The 24,172-nt window shown below is 42.9% G+C and overlaps 1 protein-coding gene across 7 annotated transcripts in view; it reads left to right on the top strand.

The window, feature by feature from the left end:
* The window catches only part of NEURL1B (neuralized E3 ubiquitin protein ligase 1B), a 187,751-nt gene extending 163,839 nt beyond the window's left edge, over window positions 1-23,912 (top strand). For 4 of the 7 annotated variants that reach the window (XM_083726135.1, XM_083726138.1, XM_083726137.1 and 1 more), the window contains 4 exons: window positions 10,398-10,958; window positions 14,593-15,300; window positions 16,901-17,026; window positions 19,104-23,912. In XM_083726135.1, coding sequence (XP_083582261.1) covers window positions 10,398-10,958; window positions 14,593-15,300; window positions 16,901-17,026; window positions 19,104-19,348 — 1,640 coding nt within the window. In that variant the 3' untranslated portion in view covers window positions 19,349-23,912. The remainder of the gene's footprint in view (window positions 1-10,397; window positions 10,959-14,592; window positions 15,301-16,900; window positions 17,027-19,103) is intronic. The other 3 variants (XR_014561075.1, XR_014561076.1, XR_014561077.1) reach the window with 3 other exon arrangements.
* The last annotated feature ends 260 nt before the right edge of the window (window positions 23,913-24,172 follow it).

Below are 24,172 nucleotides of genomic sequence, written 5' to 3'. Positions count from 1 at the left end.
ACATAGCCTTGCGGTTATTTTCCCTTTCAAGGTAACAGTTCTATTGTGTGCAGCTTTTTAATGATGTGGCTGAACTCTGGCTTTGTAGAAGCGCTCGCATTTCAGAGAATGTAGTCATTTTATTTTTAGAGAAACTGCCCTGCTCAAAGATCCATTACACTAAGGATATGTCATGGGATAGATGATTAAGTTGCTTTTCGGGGTGGGGGTGGGGAATCAAGTCACAAGCTAAAGTCATGAAATTTTCTCTGGAAACAACACAGTTTACTGTTTCAGCTATTCTAAAGTAGCTGTGAGATGAATCTACAAGAAGGAAATGGGCTCCTTTGTCTTTCCATGCCAGATTGATAATGATTTAGTAACAATATTAGTCCTAATCACATGTTTTCAAGTGACAATAACGAGTTGTTGTAGGATGGGAATAGCAGAAAGATTGTGTGTAATAGGAATTTTGGTGCAGTTTCTGTGAACTTTATGCTGTTTGTAAAGTTTCATTTCCTTACCCCCCCCCCCCACTTCGTTCCTTGGCCTAGATTCTATGGAATTCACTTTCTCTGGGAATGTACGGTAGTTCATACTCATTTGGTAATGAAACTATGCTTTTTCTTTTAGGGATCCTTCCTTCCAGACAGTTGGCTATGAGTAAAATACAGTGGCTTGTCTGATTAAAGACACCCCTTGCCCCCTCAAAACAACTAAACCATACATTTCACATATTGCAGTACTGTATAGATCAGGGTTCAAAATGCAAAAACAAAACTGTTCCCTGTTTGCTATATTGGACAGTTGAAGTCTCTCTCTTTTAGAAGCAGCAGCACACACAGAGGAAATGCTTGCATTTGAATTTGTGGCTGTTCTAACACTGCCTAGTCTATTTCCTATTCAGAAGTCCTTTTGAAGTGTTTTAGAGCTTTCTGGATAGGGAGGAGGTCGGTCAAAAATTCAGCCGCCACCCAGCTCTCACAATGGATTCACATCATTTGAACAATAGGATCTCAAAATAAAATGGTTACTTATAGGATGCATTCATTGAAAGGTCTCTCTCTCTCTCTCTCTCTCTCTCTCTCTCTCTCTCTCTCTCTCTCCCCCCCCCCCCCCGGTTTCAGTAACATCCATACAGTTGGGTGTACATAAAATAATGACGGGTTCTGTCCCTTGTTTCCCAGATAAGAATTAAGTAAGTAAAACATATTTGTTGTTGTTCTGCATTTTTAATGACATTTTTAAATTTGGATGATTTAAGGAACTATTATTACACCTTAGAAAAAGTTTCAGCTAAGTTTGTGTGTTCATTCTCTCTGAATATTTAGAGCATACAAGCTCCACACTTGGAAGTCTGTCTTCATAGCTATGGGCTAAAAACTGGCCTTTTAAAAGTGTGAAAGCTGAAGCTTTTGTAATGCATCCAATATCAAGATCTCTTCCTTTTCTTTGCGTCTTCGCAACTGGGACATGTACACCTACTGATGTACAGTGGTGCCCCGCAAGACGAACGCCTTGCAAGACGAAAAACCCGCTAGACGAAAGGGTTTTTCTGTTTTGGAGGCGCTTCGCAAAACGAATTTCCCTATGGGGTTGCTTCACAAGACGAAAAAATCTTGCGTCCCCCAGCGTTTTTTTTTTGCTTTTTTTGCCCTTTTCCTAAGCCGCTAAGCCGCTTATCAGCTGTTCCGCTGATAAGCCGCTTAACAGCTGATCGCTGGAAGCCGCTTGACAGCTCTAGCACTAATCCGCTAAGCTGTCAATGGGCTTGCTTCGCAAGACGAAAAAACCGCTAGACGAAGAGAATCGCGGAACGGATTAATTTCGTCTAGCGAGGCACCACTGTATTGTGACTAGACAGGTCTGAAGTGCAGCGTCTAAAACATCTCCCTGAACACAATAGGAGAAGGAATCAACATTTTTCTTGCAATAATGTATCATTCCCTTTAGGCCCATCTTAAATGCCTTGAACGCCATCTTTTCAACAACCCAATTCGTTCCCCTTTATCTTTAGTCCTCCATTGTTTTGATGTCTGCTAGATTCCAGCAACCCAGAGTTGGGACAAATTCTGATTCATCATCAGGTATCTTGGGTTTCATCCTATAAAAGGGCTGTGCTTTCAGAGGCAAGGGATGTGCTGCTCCAAGCTGTGAGCTACTAACTTACTTTGCTCTGAATAATCATAGCATAGCATTTCCTGTGTCTGGAATTTTGCTACATTGCCCTTTTCCACAGTTGCATCTTTGTTGTGGGATAAGAATGAACAATTAGGAGCAGCTTTGTAACACATTTTAAGTAGTGCTTATCTACACATATACTGTTTGCCCTAACACTATCTCCAATGTTAAGAGGGTTTTTGTTTGTTTTTGTTTTACCTTTCTGTGTTTCTGATACTAAATCATTAAGGGCTTATCTTCACAGGTTTGCGTTTCTGAGTTGAAACTAGAGCAGTTGCTTGCCACCAAAAGTGGGAGCCTTCAGTTCTCAATTCTTCTTGTTTAGATTGGCCAAAAACTCTGACATGCACTTCAAAGGTTCATGCAGGTGCATGGGACAAAATACTAATGTGGTGATGTTTGTGTCACAGGGAAGAGGGGACCATTGCAGGAGATACTGTTGACAACACTGTTTTTCAGAATGGCTCTGTAATGATAACCTTACTCATTAAAACTTCTCACTCTCATATATTCTGACTTTATTAAAACCTTCACAGCATATTCACAAAGGGACTATGGGTTTCCTCTTGAAACACAATTTTTAAATGCCCAGGAGAGGACAAAGTTGAATGAAAAAGCATTAAGCAATAATTGATTTGTGAGAGCAAGCTCTGAGACTTGTTGCTATGGCTCTCTGGCGTACTTGTCTCATGTCCTTTAGAGATTTTAGTACAATTGCTCCTGCTTTCCATCTGTGCAAATGAAACCAGGTGGCCTGCCTCAGGGCTTTAAGTGGCCATTAGCTGATTAGGATTTAGGTTATGGCTTTGTTGGCTTAGGGAAAGTATTACTGTGGCCTTGGACAAAGCTATAACTTTTTTAAAAAGCATGGTTTGATTTTTAATTGTGTTTTAAGATTGTTTAATCTGGTGCCTCTATTCTTGTGGACTCATTGTGGTGAGAGAAAAAATATTTTCTACATTCAGTATAGTTGGGTTCTCCCCCACCCCCATTTCTTTGGAGGTACCAAGTCCTCCTACATCTTGAAAGAGGTTGGATGTAGTGTCCCTGTTTAAAATGACTTTTGGGGAGTGTCTGTGGATGGTTTTCTTCTTGGCTTAGGCCTCACATAATGTCATATTTGAATTTGGGAAGTTTTCTCCTAGATTAAAAGTCTGTTTGTCTCAGATAGTGGTACTGAAAACCACCACCACCACATTTTCCTGTAGTGTGTGGTTCTTTTATTGTCTGGTGCTATCTGTTCTGTGGGCATTTTGAGCGGTTCTCCTCTCTGCTGCCCTCGGCTTGTGAGATGTTATAGTCTGCATTATGTAGGTCAATTCAAGATGAGTTGTTAGGTAGCAGTACTGCCTTGATGTAAGTCACTGGGCTAGGTTATCTTCTGGCCTTTTCAGCCATATGAGTCATTGAAGCCAAATAGTCTTTCGTTCTTCCAGTGCACGTTTTAGGAGAAGTGTGTCCTGTATAAACATGTCTTTTAATTTCAGCATTTCCTCCAGTTTGGATCATTGCCATTACCCTCCAGAGACACCAAATAATTTAGGCCGCCGGAGTGTTCAAGATATGAACATTGTGTGGTTGTAATGCTGATACGTGTGGCTGAGAAGAAAGACATAGAATATATAATGCTTTGTACAAGATGATGCAAACTGTAATGTGTTTGTGTGTGTCTTGGGGAATCTTTGTTGGTTTAAGTATTGTTCACAATAAGAGTTTTGTTCTAAAATGGAATTTTAAAGGCTTCAGTGAGGTTAATACAATGTACATTAAAGAAAAGGGTTTGTGTGGCCTTCCATTTACAAAGCCAAACAATACCGGAAATAACTGGTGTTGGGGTTTTTTTATTTAAAAAAATGCATGTTGAAAAGAATACCAAACCCATGATTTAAGGATGTATTATAGTGGTTTTTTTTAAAAATCAACTGAAATACCCATGAGATTGGCAGTTAAGAGCTTTTCTAAAACTAGCAGTGAGGGATACACTGTGGGCCCCAATTCCATTCCAGTCAGGTTTCTCCAAATCCTCATGTGTCTGGATTAAATCACTAAATTTAATTAAAAGATATATAAATAAGTGTGATTTAAACTGTGTGAGGGGCTGAAGTATCAGTGGGGAATGATTTGGATTGTTTGCAAACTAGTCTTTTAAAAAAAGCTAAAAATATAATCACTGCAACAGATGTGTTGCTGGTTACCAATACAGCTAACCCTGCCACCACTTTCTCAAACCTCAGGATGGTGAGATTATGTGAGCTGAGACATCTCGTATTCCATTTTGAATAGTCCATATTCTCCTTTCATTTCCCACGAGCTGCTTCTTCAATCTCACATTCTCTATTTCTATCAACCGCACCACAGATTGACCAATCAACATAAAATAGTTAAGGTAGTTACAGCCAATAACATGCTCACTTATCATATGACAATTTATGACAATATTTTACCACAGTCATTTTGGGGTGTACATGTACGCCATTGGTCCACCACTCACAGATTGACAAGGCTGGTTATTGAAATACTATAGATATTTCCCCATACACTGTCCAAAACACTTTCATGATCAGAAGAATCTGGAAATAGGATATGATTACTTATGTACCAATTGAAGCTATCCTTTGCTGTGGACTTCAGAATGGTAGAGAATGAGGCACCCACTGGAATGAGAATGTGTTGTCATACTAGGTTGATGTCTGGTGCATGAAAAATGCTTTTGCCACTCTTTCCTCTGCATCTCTTGTGGAAGATGCTGGTTTTACGCTTGCAAAATATCTTGTCAAAAATGATGCTCGCTATAGGGCAACTATATTTACAGTGCTCTTTCATTGTCCCAATCCCGCTAAAGAAAAAGTGCTGTATGTTTTAAAAGGGTAACTGACAGGTGTCAGTTCTAGTAAAGGATAACATGACCCCATTCATTTCCTTCAGGATAATTCCCTATTGTATAATCGCAACATGCTTTCCTGTTTGTTTTGTTTTTTAAATAACCCCTGGCCTAAACTTCCTGTTCATCAGCTTGGAATGATGGTAGCATTTTGGCTATACAACTGCTTTTCCATCTTTTGACATTACTCATCGACCTCTTAAAATTCTCTGGATTTATCCAATGCATAATAAAATTCCTATCATCTATCTATCTATCTATCTATCTATCTATCTATCTATCTATCTATCTATCTAATTTCTTGCCTTGATATTCTTCTCTGCTTGTACATTCAAGGAATGGGATAGGGATTATACAAAATGTAGATCCCTGTGTGTCTATGTGTGTGTGTATATGTACACACACACACACACACACACACACACACACACACACACACTTTTTATACCTTAAGATCATAAACTATGTGAAGGTGTGCTGAAGAATGTGTTTGAAGATAGTGAAACAGTTTGTTGCTGTACAACAGGATGTACAGTAAGCAGGCAGCTTATGCAGGGGTTATGTTCCAGCGGATTTTGCCTAAAGCCAAATTATGCATAGTCAAAATCTATTGAGCTCAATAGTAAGTGGGATTGCCAAAGTCATTTCCCCCAGAACCTCACACCCTTTCTCCACCCTTTTAATTTTTATTTATTTATTTTGTCCGCACGTAAAGCTGAATGTGCAAAAGTTAAATGCACATACGTTGTGGGTTTGCTGTATTTATTGAAATATTCCTCTCTCCACCACTCCTTATGGCAGCCATTCCTGGACAAGGCAGTTGAGTTATGCGCTGACTGTGGCCGTTGCCATCTAAATACTTAGACAACTAAGATGAATGAAACAATGACTATTTTAGAGGAAGGGACACCCATTAAAAACTCAATAAGCAGATACTAAGAATGGTTTTCTTGGCAGTCAGTGCCAATATATCTAGATCAGATTGTGCAGAAACTGCGCTATTGTACTGAATATAAGTAGATGGAGAGTTTTCCCGTTCACAAGGCAAGTTGTACAGTGTAGTGTATAGGCCAATAGTGATAAGTGGGAGCAGTTTGCCGCTTAATCACATAAGTGTATGTGTCACAGGCCTTAATGCATTTGTGCCTGGCAGTCTTTGATTCTGTTCTCTGGCCTTATCACGCTCTTATTGAAGGTGGCGATAAAGCTTCCGCTATTGGTGTAAACAATGCTGCCCTGAATGCCTGAGAACGCTTACCCCGTTGGGCCTATCTATAACTCGCTATTCATTATGTGTACCACTATTATGTGCCTCGCCATTCTTTCCCGTATCTCTCCATTCTTAAGATAAGTGTAATGAAAAGAAGTATCTTAAAGAGTTCAGTTTCTGTTTCTAGTTCTCATATAAAGATAAACTTGTTTGCATGTGCTCTTCCATGTAACTCCTGAAACGCCTTATGTTTCCCACCTCTTCATGGCTGCCACGTACTTAGGTGTTACTGTAACAGAAGTGATGCTCCCAGGACTCTCTGGCCAGAAACACTATATTTTCACCTTCAGCGAGTTGCTAGTCTCTCAGTTCTTCCAGCTGAATCTCTTGCACCAGAGAGTGGTTCGTGGCCCATGTGGTTCACTTGGGAAGTGCAAGTACTTCCCTCCCAGTTATTTATTTAGATTTGCTAGTCATCTTGGTTCTCTCCTTTTGGAAAATTTTTCTTAAAACATATCTGTCATCCTTTGGCAGGATGTTTACATTACAAACAGGCTTGTATAACCTCCTGAGAGGCACTGCTGCTGCTAAGGATTTGGCCTGCTAAAGATATCATTCAAGAGGTATTGTTGCCAGCTTTGTTCCTTTATCATTATTATTATACTGGCACGTTTTCTAAACCCTTTGCAAGCTTGTACTGCAGACACTGGGAGGTGAGAATGCTTAGCTCCATTCCATAAAAACCTCCATCTGCTGATTTCTGCAGATAAAAAGCAGGGCAGTCTGTTTTTTTCTGGTCAGGCAGTCCTAAGGGGGAGGTAAAAAAAAATCTCACCAAAACTGACAGGATGCCTGTCTTGCTGCCCTGTCCTGTGCAAGTTTACTTGTACATAAACACCACTTAACACAGTGGGATGTATTTGCAGGCTGGAATGGGTTGGATTGCATTCTTGAGCTGCTTCCATAGAAAGGTCTGTAGAGACTGAGAGACCCTGTGAAATGCTTTCAGAATCTGCAACTATTAGGCTGCATTCATACCACACATTTAAAGCACTATGATGCACTTCCCAAGAATTCTGGGAGCTGTAGTTTGTTAGGAGGCCCCTCTTCCCCACAGAGAGCTACATTTCCTAGAGTTCATGTGAAGAGGGATTGATTGTTTAACCACTCTGGAAAATGGCAGCTCTGTGAATTCCCAGGATTATTTGGAAGAAGCCATGACTGTTTAAAGCGGTATCATGCTTTAAATGTATGGTGTGAACGTGGCTTAGAAGTGCAACACCTGACTGGGTTTTTTCTGAATTCACCTTTATGCAATCGAAAGAGCCTGTCTGGGTGTTGGGAGGGAAATAATGGGAGAGAATTGGCAGGAATCAATTCTGAAGTAGAGTTCTTCTGGGCTGTTTAGTGTGTGGCTGCTGAGGTCAGCTAATACTTTTTGGTATGCATTTTAATTACTGTTAAGTAAAAGAAGTAAGTCACAAATGTTAGGAATGTGTTGTTTGTTTTTAAGGAGAGGTGTTGCCATTATTTGAAACAATTGTCACTTGCACAGTATCAATTCAAAAATATTGAAGCTCCTGCTGTGAAGGTATTTTAAAATATATTTAAACAAATCCCTATTCCTCCCGTGTAAAGTGCCAAGCAGGACCTTAGTGCAGTTTTGTTTTCCAGCTATGTTAATATTTCGGCATGTGGCTACTTGTAATTACAATAAAACTGTTTTGACTTTTGTGTTTGGGGTTTATTAGGGTGGGAGCTTTAATCTTGTCTCACTGAGCTATTTTGTGTGTGTGTGGTTCATTAAAAATAAGGGAAATGATTACTGAATATTTGCCATGACACTGTTCCTGCCATAAGGGGAAGTCATAGGACAGACTTACAAAAACAGTTTCATTAGGAGCCAATTTCCCCCACCTCCGCCCTAGGGCTGCTTCATTTAGCTTTGGGGGTTTCTGATGGCCCTATTTTATCTTGTAGTTCAGTGTAATAAAGATTGGATAAGGGAAAATGCATGCTGTTTATGCTAAAACACAATTATGATGCCCCAAATGGATTTCCAGAATTAAAGCCATCAGCAGCTAACATTTGCAGCAACATACAATTGAAAACTAGTTCTTAGAGCTACAAAGCATGTTGTGGATACTAAGTAGGCCAAAGATAGCACTTAGAGCTCAGAACCAGGGGCCTTTTAGGGATGGTTAAATGCTTGGTTGCCTGGGGTGGTCCAACAGTTGCTTGCAGATTAGTTACTAACTTGGTGACTCACTTTCTCTTTTTAAATGATGGGCAGGTCATCTTGGAGGTGTTCAGTGCCACTAAGATAAATCTGCCACCTCCTTTTGTTGATATGCGGTCATTGTTCCAAACATACAATCTACCTGTCTGCTTCAGAGCTCATTGGTAGAGGAGGGCACTGTTGCTTCAAGTCACTTCCAACAGGACATGCATTGGGGACCAAAAAGAGGCAGAAGGGTGGCAGCAAGTAACATTACCACATATTGGCAGCTTCTCTTTATGTCAGTCTTCCTCTCTGCTCTCAGTAGCACACATAGGCTGCCTGGGGTACAGGGCTCCAGACTGGCTGCCTACTTAACTTATCTCTGTCTTCTGGGGTGCCTACTTAACAATTGCCCCAAGTTTTAGATCAGGGGTCAGCAAACTTTTTCAGGAGGGGGCCAGCCCACTGTCTCACAGACCTTGTGGGGGGCTGGACTATATTTTGAAAAAAATAATAATGAATGAATTCCTACGCCCCACAAATAACTCAGAGATGCATTTTAAATAAAAGGACACAATCTATCATGTAAAAACAGGCTGATTCCCAGACCGTCCATGGGCCGGATTTTGAAGGCGATTGGGCCAGTTCTGGCTCCTGGACCTTAGTTTGCCTACCCATGTTTTAGATTGTAGAAGCAGTTGTTGAGCAAATCTGTTTATGTCAGCCATGAAATTGTCTAGTCAGTTCCTCTTTTGGCCTCAAACAGTAGCAGTGTGACTACTGCAGTTTGGATCTCCCCACCTCAACCTAGTGCGCTAATGTCAGAGCTGCCTCTAGGTCCCAGCTCACAGAGGACCAACGCCCGGTTGATGTAATGTACAAAAGTCTTTATTGAAGTTTAGTTTCCATTTCAAACCCCAGAGCGTGCAGCCCTACGTCTTGACTCTAGATCGGCGAAGTCCCCTCTGAGTCACTATCCCTTCCGCACCAGTTTAAGATCCTAGCCCGGCTCCACCTCCTGCGCTGTTCCTTCCTTCTCTGGGTCCTTCTGCCCCCTGGGGTTTCCTCCTTCCTGGACTCTTCTGACGCTGACCCCCCTGAGTCTTGCCCTTCCTTCCGGCGGGCTTTAGGACCTGGCTCCCTATCCGGGCTACCTGCTGTGCCGCTCGCCTGTACATTTGAACTTGGCGCGCGCGCCCAGCCGGTAACTTTCCTCTTGACCGTTTCCCCGCTCTCCGATGGAGGCGTGGTCAATCCTGACTCATCTCCTCTCTCTGGTGGTGAGAACACTGGTCCCGATGCCTGGGACTCCTCCCCCCCACTGCGCTCTGGTGGGGAAGCTGGTCCTGATTTCCAACTGCTGCTCAGGGAGTCCCCGCTGGCCCCTTCCTTCTGGGGTTTCCCCCTTGGCACCCCCCTTGCCCTGGCCATCGGCGCTCCTTTCTGTGAATCTTCCGATTCGCTGGAGAGACTCGTGGAATCTCTCTGACCACTGTCACTGCCTACACCCCCCTCGGATTCCTCCTCCTCACTCTCCATTTGCTCCATCTCCTGTGTCTCTGCTCCTGAACCCCTGACAGCTAAGGTTTTTTTTTGTTTGTGTATCTGTTGAGGTGTCAGTTGTATCTAGCAATGTATTCATTTAAAAACTGGTTCCAGCTGAACACTGGCTGAGAGACAGAATTTTTATCCACTGGGAAAATGTCATTCTTACTAGGATTACAAGAACAGGGAGCAGAGGAACTTTGTCCAAATAAGGAGCGTGTTCGTATCTGATTAGTCTGTTAAAATCTAGCCTAGAATCTGCACATATCAGTAGCTGGGGGCGGGGGGGGAGGGGAGCAGTTTTCTTAGCATTGCAACCTAAATTAGCAAATTCCTAACAATGCCTCTTCTTCCTGTTTTTTTATTATTATTATTTGCAGACACCAGTCAACAGGCTCGCTCTGTATCCCACAGGCCTTATTACACTCTGCCTAACAGTAGCCATGAGAGGCGGTCTGTCCTCACCATTACTGAACCTCCGCGATTCCATTTCCAGGCCAAAGGAAAAAACATACGCCTGGATGCCCATTCCCGCAAAGCCACTCGGAGGAACAGTTTCTGCAACGGCGTCACTTTCACCAACCGGCCCATCCACCTCTACGAGAAAGTGCGTCTCAAGCTGGTGTCTGTGCACCACGGGTGGAGCGGGGCCCTGCGCTTTGGCTTCACCACTCACGATCCATCACAGATGAGCGCAGACGACATACCAAAATACGCCTGCCCAGACCTGGTGACACGGCCAGGCTTCTGGGCCAAAGCCCTGCCAGAGAGGTTTGCACTAAGAGACAACATCTTGGCGTTCTGGGTCGACCGCCATGGGAGAGTTTTCTATAGCGTTAATGATGAAGAGCCGATTCTGTTTCACTGTGGCGTCAAAGTCTCTGGGCCTCTCTGGGCACTGATAGATGTCTATGGAATCACACATGAAGTGCAAATACTAGGTAGGTGTATATGGTCTGTTAAAAAAAAAATTCTCCTTCTGTATAGACCCTTTTGTCATGTCTCCCATCTCTCAGAACAAGCTGTGTGAGGTTGGTAGCAGTGCTTATGTTGTAAAGTGTAAAGCCCGGATACTAAGCTTTCATTTTCATCCAGTCACTGTTCCTGGGACTCGGGTTCAAATCCCTACCTAGGTATGAAGCTCACGGTGTCTCTGCCAAGCCTACCTCACAGGCTTGCTGTGAGGGTAATAACTGAGGAGGACAGAACCAGGTGTGCCACTATGAGCTCTTGGAGGAAAGGTGGAATGTAAATGTAATAAATAAATGAAATAAGCAATGGTGAAAATATGAAATCTTCAGGCGGACGTTCTGCTCCATCGTGGTTAAATTGGATTGCACCATGGGGCAGATAAGCTGGCAACAGATATTTTTTCTCCAATTACAGTTGCCTAAATTAATACGCCAACACTTCAGAAATTTAAAACCAACGCCAGAAACTGCCCATAGTATTTATATTGGTAGCCTGTTCCTATTACATAAGCTCGCTTGATAAAACTGTAGGTGTGTTTGTTGCACTGGTGCCCTTGGTGTGAGAAAGCTTTTAACTTTTGGATCTGTGAGCCCCACAACCAAGGAGACCAATCCAATGGCATGAGGCCTCTTCCCCTTGCATTGGCTCCACAAATTGCCAGCTGTGTGTACCATGCAGTGCCATGATTCATCCTCCCTCTCCAGCTCAGGCTTTATAACCATTATCTCCTGTGACGGCCACTTAGAGCCTCTCATGTGGCATTCCTGCCCTATCAGGGTTTTTTAGAAAGCACAGCACCTTGACACAAGAGAAACGCCAGCTTCTCTGCTTATCAGAGGACTCCAGCGAGGGCAGCAATGTCGTAATTCTCTTTCCAAGAGTTTGGAAGCTTTTCCAAAGCATTGGGTTTTTCCTCTTCTTGAATCTATTCTGTCCAGGCAAGAGATTCCTCGCTCTTGATTTATCACCTTGTCCTGTAGAGTTCAGGTGATAGCTTGGCTTCAGTTGGCGTACCTAGAAGTACAGCTCAGTGAGCCATGATTGTGGACTTATTTTTGTCCTTATAGACAAGCCTGATAGTATGTGTTTACAAAGCACTAGGGATCTTGGATGCTGCCTGTGATGTAATCTGCTGCTTCCAGTGTTCTCAGAACATGAGCACTAATACATGTGTCTGGTGTACTCCGGGGTTATCTGAATAAAGCTGTCACAACCCCCTCCCCCCTTTCTGGTATTGGTTTACTGCACATATCTCCAGCTCTACAGTTGACTTCAAAGGACAGATTTGGCATTCCTGTCATCTTAATTGTGGACATGATTGTTAAAGATAACGTAGCTTCAGCAATAATGACATAATGAATGCATTAATGGAAAATAGTTCAAATCATTCTTAAGTAGGCACGGTTTAAATTGGGGTGCTTAAAATTTTGAAAACCACGACTACAACCTCTCCCCACCTCCCCAAATTCTTAAGCCCCCTTTCCATGTCCTTCTGCAACACAAACAAGGGACACTTTTTCAGCTTAAAATTAAACAATCACCTAGGAATAGTTAAGTGCCTTGCCCAAAGGCTATTGAAATTTATTCTGTGCCTTGTGGGTATTTATGCCATACCAAGACCTAGCGTGATTCTGAAAATTGTCTTTACATTTTCACTGTGCCCTACTAAGCCTTGTCAGAAAGCTATGTGGTGTGTTAGATCCTGCATTATGACCCTGGGTAGAGTTGAAGGGGCACAGCTCCTATGAAGTGAATTATACAATGGCTAGCTTGTCCGTGGAGGCAGCAGGTAGAAACCAGGCCATTTCTCTCCCCCCCTGTAGTCTGTAGAACTATAGTTTACAATGTGCTATAGCACTTGTTGGCCACAGTCAATTAATTTGGACTGCGTGCCAAAACCCCATTAAAATAAATGAGCATAACAGCACTTAACTCTTGCTGAATTTTGATCAGAGCTTTCAAAAGTGCTTGGCCGCCTCTTTCCCTTCAGAGCATCCATATGAAATAGATCACTATTATTACCATTTTACAGGTAGAAATGTAAGAGAAAGTGAGGGCCAAGTTGGATCACTTTTGTAGCGTCAGTAATTGGGGAGTGGCTGGAAGACGGGAACAGAGGGTGTTCCAAATATAGAACTGTAGATGCTTCACAAAGCAGGATGCACTATGTACAAATTCATTATATCAACTCTTAACATTGTAGATGTGAAGCTTTTATGACTTAAGCACTTAGAGAAAGCCACTCCTTTGAAATATTGAACTGGCTACTTGGGATCCTGAGGAAGAAGACAGGCTTTACTTTAACACCCCCTCCCAGATTCCTTCTGTCAAGAAAAGCTATGTGGCTAATCAAAATTGAAAGCTGTTTTATACGTTTGATTTTTCCATATATGCATTGATAGTCAACTTTAAGCCCTTCAGATAAATTTTCAATACATTTCCACTTTTAAGGCGGCTAAAATGCATGCAAATGCAGCAGAGTTATGTGTAACTTAAAATCAAGTTTAACAGTGTAAACCTGTGTACGTTTTCCCAGAAGTAAATCCCACTTAATTCAGTGTGTTTTATTCCTAAGTAAGCACGCACAGTACTGCAGCCTTAAGCTGCCATCCACAAGTCATGCCATGATTTCAGCATGAATTACCGTCTAGGTAGTGGCCCCCAGATTATAGATCTAAGACTTTGGGGAAATAATCTTAGGATGATTCTTCCTTTTAGAAATCTGAATGTCCTAAATCAAAATTTGCCGAAGTATCTTGCCCTTTGCTTTCCTTATACGCATTCTTTTTCTCATTATCAACTATCAATAACTATACAGGGGAATGGTTCATATGGAGTGATGTGTTTCTAGTTTTATGCTTTGGGGCTAGAAATGTTTGTGGGTTTTTTGTTTTTTTGTTTACATTGGGCGCTATCAGATGGGATGTTGTGCTGGGAGAGAGTTTGTCGCTTGTTCATGTAGCCTGTCAGTAACAAATAGTCTGTAGTGTGCTTTGAAACATTTTTTTAAAGGTCACTACTGCTATTTTAGCATGCAAGTACATTACACACAATTTATTATTAATGGTCTAAAGTGATTAAATGCATTCTCTTTCCAGTCTCTCTTACATGAATTAAATTGGCAAGGACGGGGTGGGGGTGCGGAGGCATGAGAGAGATGAGACAAGGAAGGAATATTTATTCTCTCCAGCAGGTAGTGTAGTTTGCAGAATCTGCTTTTCTGCAATTGAGTGAGGCAGTGAACAGAAACAGGTCTCTTTTTGTGAGCACCAAATACAAGTCTGAAAGGAATAGAGGCCCCTGCATCGGGCAACCCGCTTGTAGTATGGTGTTCCATTGGACAGTGCTCCCGTAGAATAGCAAATACTGGTGGAGCTTTGTTTGACGGAAGAATTCCTAACTGCCTTGAAAATTCTGTGTTTCCAGATATTTTTCTTTATGTTCCTTTTGCCCACTTTAATTGGAAACACAATTGGATTAGGAAAAGTATCATATTTGATGTTTTAAGTATGATGGAGTGCCCAAAAAGCAACGATCAAGCCAGGGTAGGCTGCCATTTTCAGCTTGCCTCTAATACAGCTTTTCCTTGTCATTGCCTCACAGACAGCATGTTTGCCGAGACGATGACCTCCACCCGTCTCAGCAACGCACGACTCAGCACTTGCCTTCCACAGAGCAGCCACGACTCAGCCAACTTCAACAACAACGAACTGGAGAACAACCAGGTGGTGGCCAAAATTGCTAATCTGAACTTGAGCCGTATGCCTGCGCTGCCGACAGATAATCACACCATCCCTTGCTGTCCAAGCAGGCGGCAGCTTGCCCAAGTGGTGCCTGCCTTTCTCGATACAGATCTGCGTTTCCACCCTACTCGTGGGCCCGACATTAACTTTTCTCAGGACCGGATGTCTGCCTGCACCAACTGGCAAGAGAGCAATAGGACTTTGGTGTTTTCCGACCGGCCTTTGCACATTGGCGAAAGCCTTTTTGTGGAAGTTGGACACCTGGGGCTGCCGTACTATGGAGCCCTCACGTTTGGCATCACTTCTTGTGATCCTGGTACTTTACGAACAAATGAGCTCCCAGCGGATCCAGACTTCCTTCTGGATCGCAAGGAATACTGGGTGGTTTGCCGAGGTTTCCCAGTCCTCAACAATGGGGACATCCTCAGCTTTGTGGTCTTGCCAAATGGAGAAGTGCACCATGGAATAAACGGGATCAACCGTGGGATGCTGATGTGTGTTGATACCTCGCAGTCACTGTGGGTATTTTTCACGATCCATGGTGTAATCAATCAACTCAAAATATTAGGTAAGTGCAGCTCAAAAATATGGGTGTAGTGTAGTGTAACGCTGAGATTTCTTTACAGCTTTGGAGCGGCATTACATTCTCCCTGGCTTCAGTGGGCTGTTGCCTCTCTCTGTGGCATTTTATAGGCCAACTAAACCCTTGTTGTCACCAGCTGTGCCTTGCATTGGCATTGCTGAAGCATGATCTTATATTTGGGGAGATGGTCAAAACCAGATGTCTCTGCCGCTTGTCTGGCAACTTGCATGTACTTTTTCATAAAGCTAGTAAATGTGCATACTATTCTACAGTGGTACCTCGAGTTACAAACACCTCAGGTTACAAACGCTTCAGGTTACAAACTCCGCTAACCTGCAAGAGTTACCTTGAGTTGAGAACTTTGCCCCAGGATGAGAATGGAAATTGTGTGCCAGCGGCAGCAAGAGGCCCCTTTAGCGAAAGCACGCCTCTAGTTAAGAACAGTTTCAGGTTAAGAACGGACCTGCGGAACGAATTAAGTTCGTAACTAGATGTACCACTGTATACTGTTTCTACAAGCCTATGTGATCCATGCGATGGAGCAGAGAGGGATCTCGATCACATCTGACTAGAACACTCAGGTAGGCCCTGGTGTATTGATCAATGTGCTGTAAGCAGCTTCAGTGGCCCTAGCACAGTTGCAAAGATGCAGACTGCCTTCTTGTACCACCACCAGGCCCCTTTTTGGTCACATACCAGTTTATGGGCCGTTTTGCCAATATAGAGGTCTGATCACTACTTGAGTTTTATATTCCTGGCTGAAAACTAGCATTGCTTTGAAACAGGGCTGATTGTAGTTCCATAATTCAGAACATCAGAATTGCCTTGTACAGTCAGCCCAAGATTCCTCTGCTCCAGCATTCTCTTGCCAAAAAGCAGCCAAGCAGGGCATGAGGATTATGGCTACATTCCACTCTCACTTTGTTCTCAGCTTCTGGTCTGGATACATGTACCACTTCCGAGCAGGGAAGTTCCATTTAGCTATCCTGACTTCATAGGCATCACTCTCAGTTGGCTGCACCCTTTTGGCTAGGTGGGGGTAGGCTGTATTTTAATAACTTGACATCTTTCTTGGGATCCTAATTTCCTGCTTGCAAGGTCCTTTGTAAGTGGAATTCACAGGACCCTCTTTTCCTTTTCTTCAGACTGGTAATGCCTGCAAACCCTGCTTTGAGCCAAACCACATACCCCACATGTATGATGCCAGGTGGAGGGGCAGGTGGGTGTGGCTTAGTCAAAACAGCCTCATGGGCCCATGTTCTAGACATTCTCCACCACTGGTCTTCAATCTCCTGGTTGGATCTTGCCAGTCAGATTTTTGCCCCTATCTGAATTGGGTGGGAATAGAGTGAGCTTTAACAAGGTAGTTAAGGCAAGCTTGGAACCAGAGGAAGCTCATTTTCTTTAAACAAATCAACCTGCTAATAAGTATTACAAAATACCAAGTTCCCAATTACACAGTAAGTCTATTGTGAAGATGAAATGGATGGTGTTGTCCCAGGGTAGACTCAGTTCCGCACTGCATGCTTGAGAGATTCCTGCCCCACCCCTCAAGCTGACGGAACCTGTTATTTTGTATTTTCAGGCACTGTGCAGTCCAGCCCTGTGACAGTCTCTCCCTCAGGATCCCCTGGAGGCTCCCAATATGACAGTGACTCAGACATGGCTTTCAGCGTGAACAGGTCTTCTTCCGCTTCTGAGTCATCCCTAGGTAAGGGACCCTTTCGCTTTGTGCCTCCTGCACTCTTGTTGTTTGAATACACACATTTCACCCTGCCCAAAACTTATGAGCCAGACCTTACAAGTTGAGTCTTGCTTTGCCTGAATGAGGCATGTCGTAACTTGCGCAGTGTGTGCCGAACTTCCTCTTTCTTCCTGTGACAGAGGAGCGTCCAGATTTCCTAAAGCTGCTGTTGGGGTTGTGTTAGACTTTAATGCAAGCAGATAGAAACCCTGAGAGCAACAAATGAGGTGACAGCTGTTGCTGTCTGTAGGAAATATCTGTTATATCTTCCTCCCTGAGGGATGGCTCAGTTGGTAGAGCATGGGACTATTAAACTCAGGGTTGTGCATTTGAGCCCCACATAGGGCAAAATATTCCAGCACTGCAGGGGGTTGGACTAAATGATGCTCATGGTCCCTTCTAACTCTACAATTCTGTGAAGCCTGGAGAAACCAAAGCTACTTTACAAACCTGTTGCACCCAGAACTCCATGACATGATAAGTAAGAGGAGGAGTTTGGACTTGATATCCCACCTTTCACTTCCCTTCCGTGAGGTGAGTGAGGCTGAGATACTTCAGATAAGTGTGACTAGCCCCAGGTCACCCAGTGGCTGCATGTGGAGGTGCGGGGAAGCGAACCCAGTTCACCAGATTATGAGTCCACTGCTCTTAACCACTACACCATGCTGGCTCCCAAGAGTAGATGCCCCACGTTACCTGAACAGGAAAACCATTGCATGGCAGCCTGTTCTAGGGGAAGGGGAGCAAGGTGCTGCCCCAGTGCTCACACAGAGCCATTGTTTGTCTATCTCAAAGGTGGGGAATCTTTGGTGGATGCCAATTCTCATCAGCCCCAGCAGGCATGGCCAATGGGTGGGAATGATGGAAATGGTCATGAGTCCAACATCAGGAGGGCCGCAGGTTCCTCAGCCCTGGTCTATTCCCACAGTGGTTTCATGAACTGCTCCAGAAGGGGCTCCTTTGGTTGGGGTCATATGGTCCCCATGTGACATTTGTAACAAGAAATGACCTTGTGTATGAAGAGCTGTCCTATGCTATGGCTGTAACATGTGGTTTTTGCAGAACCAGGGTAGATAGAACATGAAATGCAATACAAAATCATTTGTATTAAAAAACAACAACCCAAAATCAACTGTCACTCCACATGGTGCTACTGAAATCCTGCAAGGATGAAATATGGACTTCACAACCACTGAACCACAGCTGGATGAAAGTCAATACTGCTTAATCTAGCATCATGAGCTACTCTGCTCCAGAAATATTAAGAGCTGGTAAAACATCCTTTGCTGGTTCAAAGCTCATGCTATAGGATTCTATTAATGGAGCTTTAGAAGACAAAGTATATGATTGAAAACATTTTCTTTTATTTATTGAATTCATTATTAAATCTCCGACCATACAAATATTAACGCCAGGTAGCTACGAACAGCCCCAAATCCCATTCATTAAATGCAGAGCTGCTGTACCAGTTACTGTAAATAATTTTTAAAGAAGCCAGCTTGTTTCTGTGATAAGTTTTAATATAAAATTCACCTGAATATTCTGCTATGCACTTTAGAAATGGACTTTTAAAGAAAGTACCCCACCCCTTGCAAATACCATATTTGGAAAGTTGCTGCAGCCGGCGTGACTGCCAGGCAGCGAAACAGAATGGATAAGTGGTTCCTGCAACAGCCACAGCAGGGACAAATCATGATAGACAAAGTCTATCTAGCAGCACCCCATGCAAGTCATACTGCATGTCTTTGATCTTTAAAAACCTCCTAAATGACAACTGTTTGAAACTGTAGTTTTTAAGAATGTGGAAACAGGCTTGATAGAGGTTTTACTTATATATGCAAACATTTCTTGAGTTCTACTGTTCCCTCTCTGTGTCAAAGTGTTGCTCGTTTAAACATCTCCCCAACCTTTTTGTTCATAGCACTTTTGTCTAAAGGAAGCAACCCTTTGCGTTCCCCATTTTTCTTTGCAGCCTGACATAAGAGGCTCAGATTAAAGGGAAGTGGTTCTGACTCGAGGTTTCTCTGTTCCCCATTCCTTGCAGTGACTGCTCCAAGTTCACCTCTGAGCCCTCCAGTGTCTCCCGTGTTCCCACCTCCGGAGCCGTCAAGCAGCAAGAATGGCGAGTGCACCGTTTGCTTTGACAACGAGGTGGACGTGGTGATCTACACCTGTGGACACATGTGCCTCTGCAACACCTGTGGTCTTAAGCTGAAGAAACAACTCAATGCCTGCTGCCCAATCTGCCGACGGGTCATCAAAGACATTATTAAAATCTACCGCCCTTAAACCCCATTTCCAGCCGTCCTGAGGGTGTGTGTGGAGGGGGCGAGGGGGCAGGAGGAAGAATGTTGTTACTCATTGCCACAACTTACTGTCACCGCTTATGGGTTATTGTGCTGGTTACAGAGTGGCTCTTTTGTCTATATTTCCGTGTTTTGACCAGTAGGAACCAATCAGGGATAATTAAATGATCTGGGACACTCTGGTCCTTGTAGATGCCGAAGGTACAGCTGCTGAGTGAGAAGAGCTTCAGCAAGATGCTGCTCTGCAGGGTTAAGGTAGCGGTGGGGGCTGAGCTGTAAGTACCTCTCCCCACCCAGCAAAAGAAAATAACATAAAATAGACAGTGAAACCCACTTGGGCAGAAAGTACTGGAGAAAACAATTGTTTGAATTATTAATAATAATTCTGGGCACCTCCCCCCACCATAATCATGGGATATTTACTGAATTAGGCAGTTTAATTACTGAAACAGCACTCAGGCAATTTCAAACAGGGAGGAATATATGGGGAAGATTTAACAGAGGCACTGTGGAGTGAAACGACTCCTGTCATCTTGTAAAAATTGTGGGGAATAGGCAATGAATGGCATTTGCTTCCTTCAAGGCACTTTTTCTCATTTATGGTTCAACAGGGGAAGCAGGTATGAGGAATAGTGAAGAAAAAGCTATCGATGTCCTTGGAACACAGCAAGTAAACAATCCCACTTTCCTCCTTTGTAAGTCACAGATTGAAGCTTCCTGTTGCACTGAGCAACTGTGAAGCACTTCTGTAGCTGGAGAGTGTTAACGTATTGGTAGGAGTAAGCCTCTGCATGCACAAGCAGCTTCTTGCATGGCGGTTCTGAATCGTCACAGCAAGTAACCATGCTTAGAACCAAGCTACAAAGAAAGAAAGCTGATGGGGACTGTTAGGTTTCAAATGTCCAGAGTTCCCTCTCTTGAAATTTGTGCAAACAGCTGATGGATGTTTTCCTCTATTACTCCCCAGAGATTTTGTCAGTAAAGTATGCAGCCATGTGGAATCTCTCATTTCTTCCTCTCCAGGAAGTTGTCATCTACTCCACAATAGAGGCATCTTACTGAAATTTAAAAGCCTTTTTCTTGGCATTGTTTGTTGGAAAAAGAATTTGCAAGCTATTATTAGATGCTCGGGCTTTTAAGATAAATGCATTTTGATTGTGGTTATAGGAACCTCTGAACTCTACACTAGCCTGAATGGGATGTGAAATGTCTTGGGGCTTTAGGGGAGAGGTGCCATGCAAGCAATAAAGCAACTTTGCTTGACCTATCTGCCGATTCTCTTTCCTTGCTCAGTCTTTGTGTGGCAACATCCTACTACAATGCACACAAACTGTAGTTGCCCATAGGCAACCTGTCCCATTGTCATCTAAAAGCAGTAGAATTTATTCAGAGCAGGCTTTTTGCTGCTTCCACCTCTATAGAGGCATTCCATTCCATTGTGCAACAGATGCTCTAATGCTGTGATCCTGATGTTTTATCTGATTTATGACGAGATCCTAGGATCTACTGTGGTGGAGCAGCTTGTAGGTTTCTCCAGGGCAGAAATGCTTACTTGGGAGCCTGCTAGGAGCCATTCTCAGCCCCAATATATGGCTGCATTCTTTTCCATAAAACAGCTATTCTGAGCCTATGGGGCCCTTCTAGCAGGAAGAAGGCAGTTTTCCTTTTGGACAGCATGTGGATCCCTTAGTGTGGAAAACAATACATAGTTTAAGGTGGAAGACAGCAATGGCTTTAGAGGGACAAATTATGTTTAGGGCATACGGAGTGCTTTGTAGACAAAAATGTGTGGACTAAGCTTCTCATAGTCCTTTGAGCAACATGGTAGCTGTACCTCATTGGGTAGCTGAGCCTCTCTTCTCCTCTGTCTTTAGTTTAAATGCTTTTCTAACCTTTAGCTCCTGGCAAAGTTGCTGTACTAGCATCGTTTGTGGGCTGCACTGGAAGCCAATGAATGCCAATGACACAATCCTAGCAGTCTTAAATTGTCACTGGCTACAGTTACATATTGCACAAGGAAAGGCATCAAACAAGACAGATAAGTTTCCATTTTCTTTAAGGTGCAGATAATATCTTTGTCAACAGGAAAGCCTGTTTCTTTTCCATTTTAGAGTGGTTTGGGACAACACTGTGGTGCATGATGACTTCCAGTAACTTTACAATAGTTTTGAGTATCCTAATTACCATACGGAAATGTGAAGGGCAGCGAGGTTAGTTTAAAAATGCCATCAGTTACTCTATAAACAACTTTTGCCTACATGGAATGCAGCTGCTTTGTGATGAGATAAGTAACTGAGGCCTCCTAAAACCAAACAGGAGTCCTAGTCAGTGATTAAGCATCTCCATGAGCATTTACATTTAATTTTTGCACCGTCAGCTGTAGTCTATAACCATGGAGGAGACAATTAATAATGCAGATAATGCTATAACTGCACAACATGGGAGGCATTATGCAAGCAGCATTGTTAAAGCAAGTAACACTGCCCATCACAAGATGATTCCAGGTTGTTGCATCCACCTTAAAGAGCGGATCTTTGCATTTCTTGACCTCCACAATCAGCTTTTGCTGGTGTCAGCTTCTGACCCTGTTGTGCATGTTAATGATGGACAGCTGAAACGTTTAGGGGGCAGAGGAGATGTGATGCTTGAATTGAGAAAGGGAGCAGATTTAACTTGGGCTACTAGTTGCACAATAATACGTTAAAAAGCAGAGAGAAAGGGCAAAGCCACTAAGCTGATTGCAATTATTTAATCACCTGCTAAGTTAATTGCCATTGTTAGCACTGCTGTCAAGCTCTGTGCACGAAAGGCAGATCCTCCAAAAGTTATTTTTCACCATGCTGCTGTCTATTTGCTGTTAATACTTCATAGAGATACTTGTGTAAAGCAAAACTTCTTACCTTCTTATTATGAAGCTGAGTCAAGCCAGCAACATGGAAGGGGCTGCCCACTTACTGACATGTGTTCCAAGGGGGTCTTTCCGCTCACTCTATTTCAGGTGCTGCTAGCTGCGCATGACCACAGTGCCAGATGTTTGCCGGGGACAAGGCATGAATATATTCCTAGCATCTCAATTCCATCCTGCTTACCTAAGATGCCACTGAGCGACATAACTATGAATCACAGAGTTAATTTGAATGAAATTTATTTGTCGCAGCTGCCATCACTCCAGCTAGAGTTAAGCTCTGGATAAGCTTACCAGAAAGAAGTCAACAAATTTACACTTTTGCAGAGATGTAATTCTAAGGAAGGGTGACCATTTTTGTAGTCAGTGGGTTTGCTGATCAGTACTGATCACTACCTTCCACTCTACTCCCAACTCCCTGGGTAACTTGGGGTTGGATTGTTCCCATCCCCTTTTTGGTGTCATAGCAAAGCACCCCCTGGGCATTGCCCTTAGGTACCTTTGGGCTAGAACTAGTTTCCAAACAGAAGCCTATACACCACATACACCTGGCAGTAAGTCCCATTAGTCTCAATGGAGCTGACTTCTGCATTGACAAGTTGTGCTACAAGCGATCTTGGAAAGGTGTGCCTTTTTACTTTACTAGCTTCCAACTGCAATGGTATTTTGAGAAGAAATTTGTAGACCTATGATAGTTCAAAATAAGTGGAGGAAAGGACATATAGTGTTTAATCTTTTCTGTTGGGAACAGACTGCCCAAAAGGAGCAGCATCTGACATGGGCTTTATTAGGCAGAGTTAAGTCCACAGCCTAAGTGTTGCTGTGAAGCAAGCTGGGGAAGCAGCGTTAAGGGACATGCAGCTTTACTGATTCCAGTCTCACAAGGAATTCTCAAACTCTGACAGACAACTTTTAGGAAGTAGAGGCTATTTAGCAACTTGTTCTTGCTATTGCTTTTTTTGTTTCGTTTTGAGAAAAGTATCTGTTCAGAAGATCTGTTTGTGCCTTATAAGGTGTCTGTGCACTTTTTATCCTTTTTAATGCTACTTTTAAAAATGGAGAGAGAAAAAGACCCTAATAGATGGTTGGTAGTTTTTATAGAATTTTATGTGTTCACCAAGAACTTTGCTCTTTTTTTATATTGGAGTGAAAATATTATGTTTTAATTGAAACTTTGCTGCCGTCCTCCTCCCCATCTCCTCTTTGTATAAAAGCTTTTTAAAAAGTTTTGAGATTTCTGAAACTTCTTGATATTTTTCTGGTTCATGACAGTGATCTGTATATCACATTCTCAAACAAGCCAGATTTTAATCTCTCTGTAATAGAACTTTCAATGCAGATTCTTTGGGGAGGGAAGTTTGCCCTTCTCTACATGTTAATACTCTCTAGCATTGTGATCTGTAGTGTGTGTGTATGTTTTTTATTTTGTTCTGTTTTACATTAATATAAAATTTTACCTGTTTTATGAAACAAATAAAACGTTGGCTTGTAAAATATTCCCACCGGCCTGAAGTGGAAAAAATGGTAAAAGCAGAGAGCATGTCTGTTATAGGCTTTAGAAGCAGCTCCTTGCAACCTGAAACTTCTTTGATGGCTCTTGCCCAGACCTTTCACCTTCAATAAACAGGGATTTGCTGCTTAAGTTTGCCTGAACCTGTAGTACCCTTTGTTGCCTCTGGTAAAAATCCAATCTATATGCAGGACTACCACTGGTCCTGTTGTTAAGGTGACTTGTTAAAAGTTGGGGTGAAAATGAGAACAAATCAAAACATCAATGGATCCAGGCCAGCATTCAGATGACCATGCCTCATGACTTTTGCCTGTTCATGTGAGCTGTGGTTAAACCAGGAAGCCACAAATGAAACAGTTTGCCATTTTTGTCCAAACTGGAACAATATGGTT

Source organism: Podarcis gaigeae (genome assembly GCF_964106915.1).
Source record: "Podarcis gaigeae genome assembly, chromosome: 2".
NCBI lineage: Eukaryota > Metazoa > Chordata > Lepidosauria > Squamata > Lacertidae > Podarcis > Podarcis gaigeae.
The sequence above is the reverse complement of the archived record's forward strand: the minus strand, read 5'-3'. Positions and strand labels throughout refer to the sequence as shown.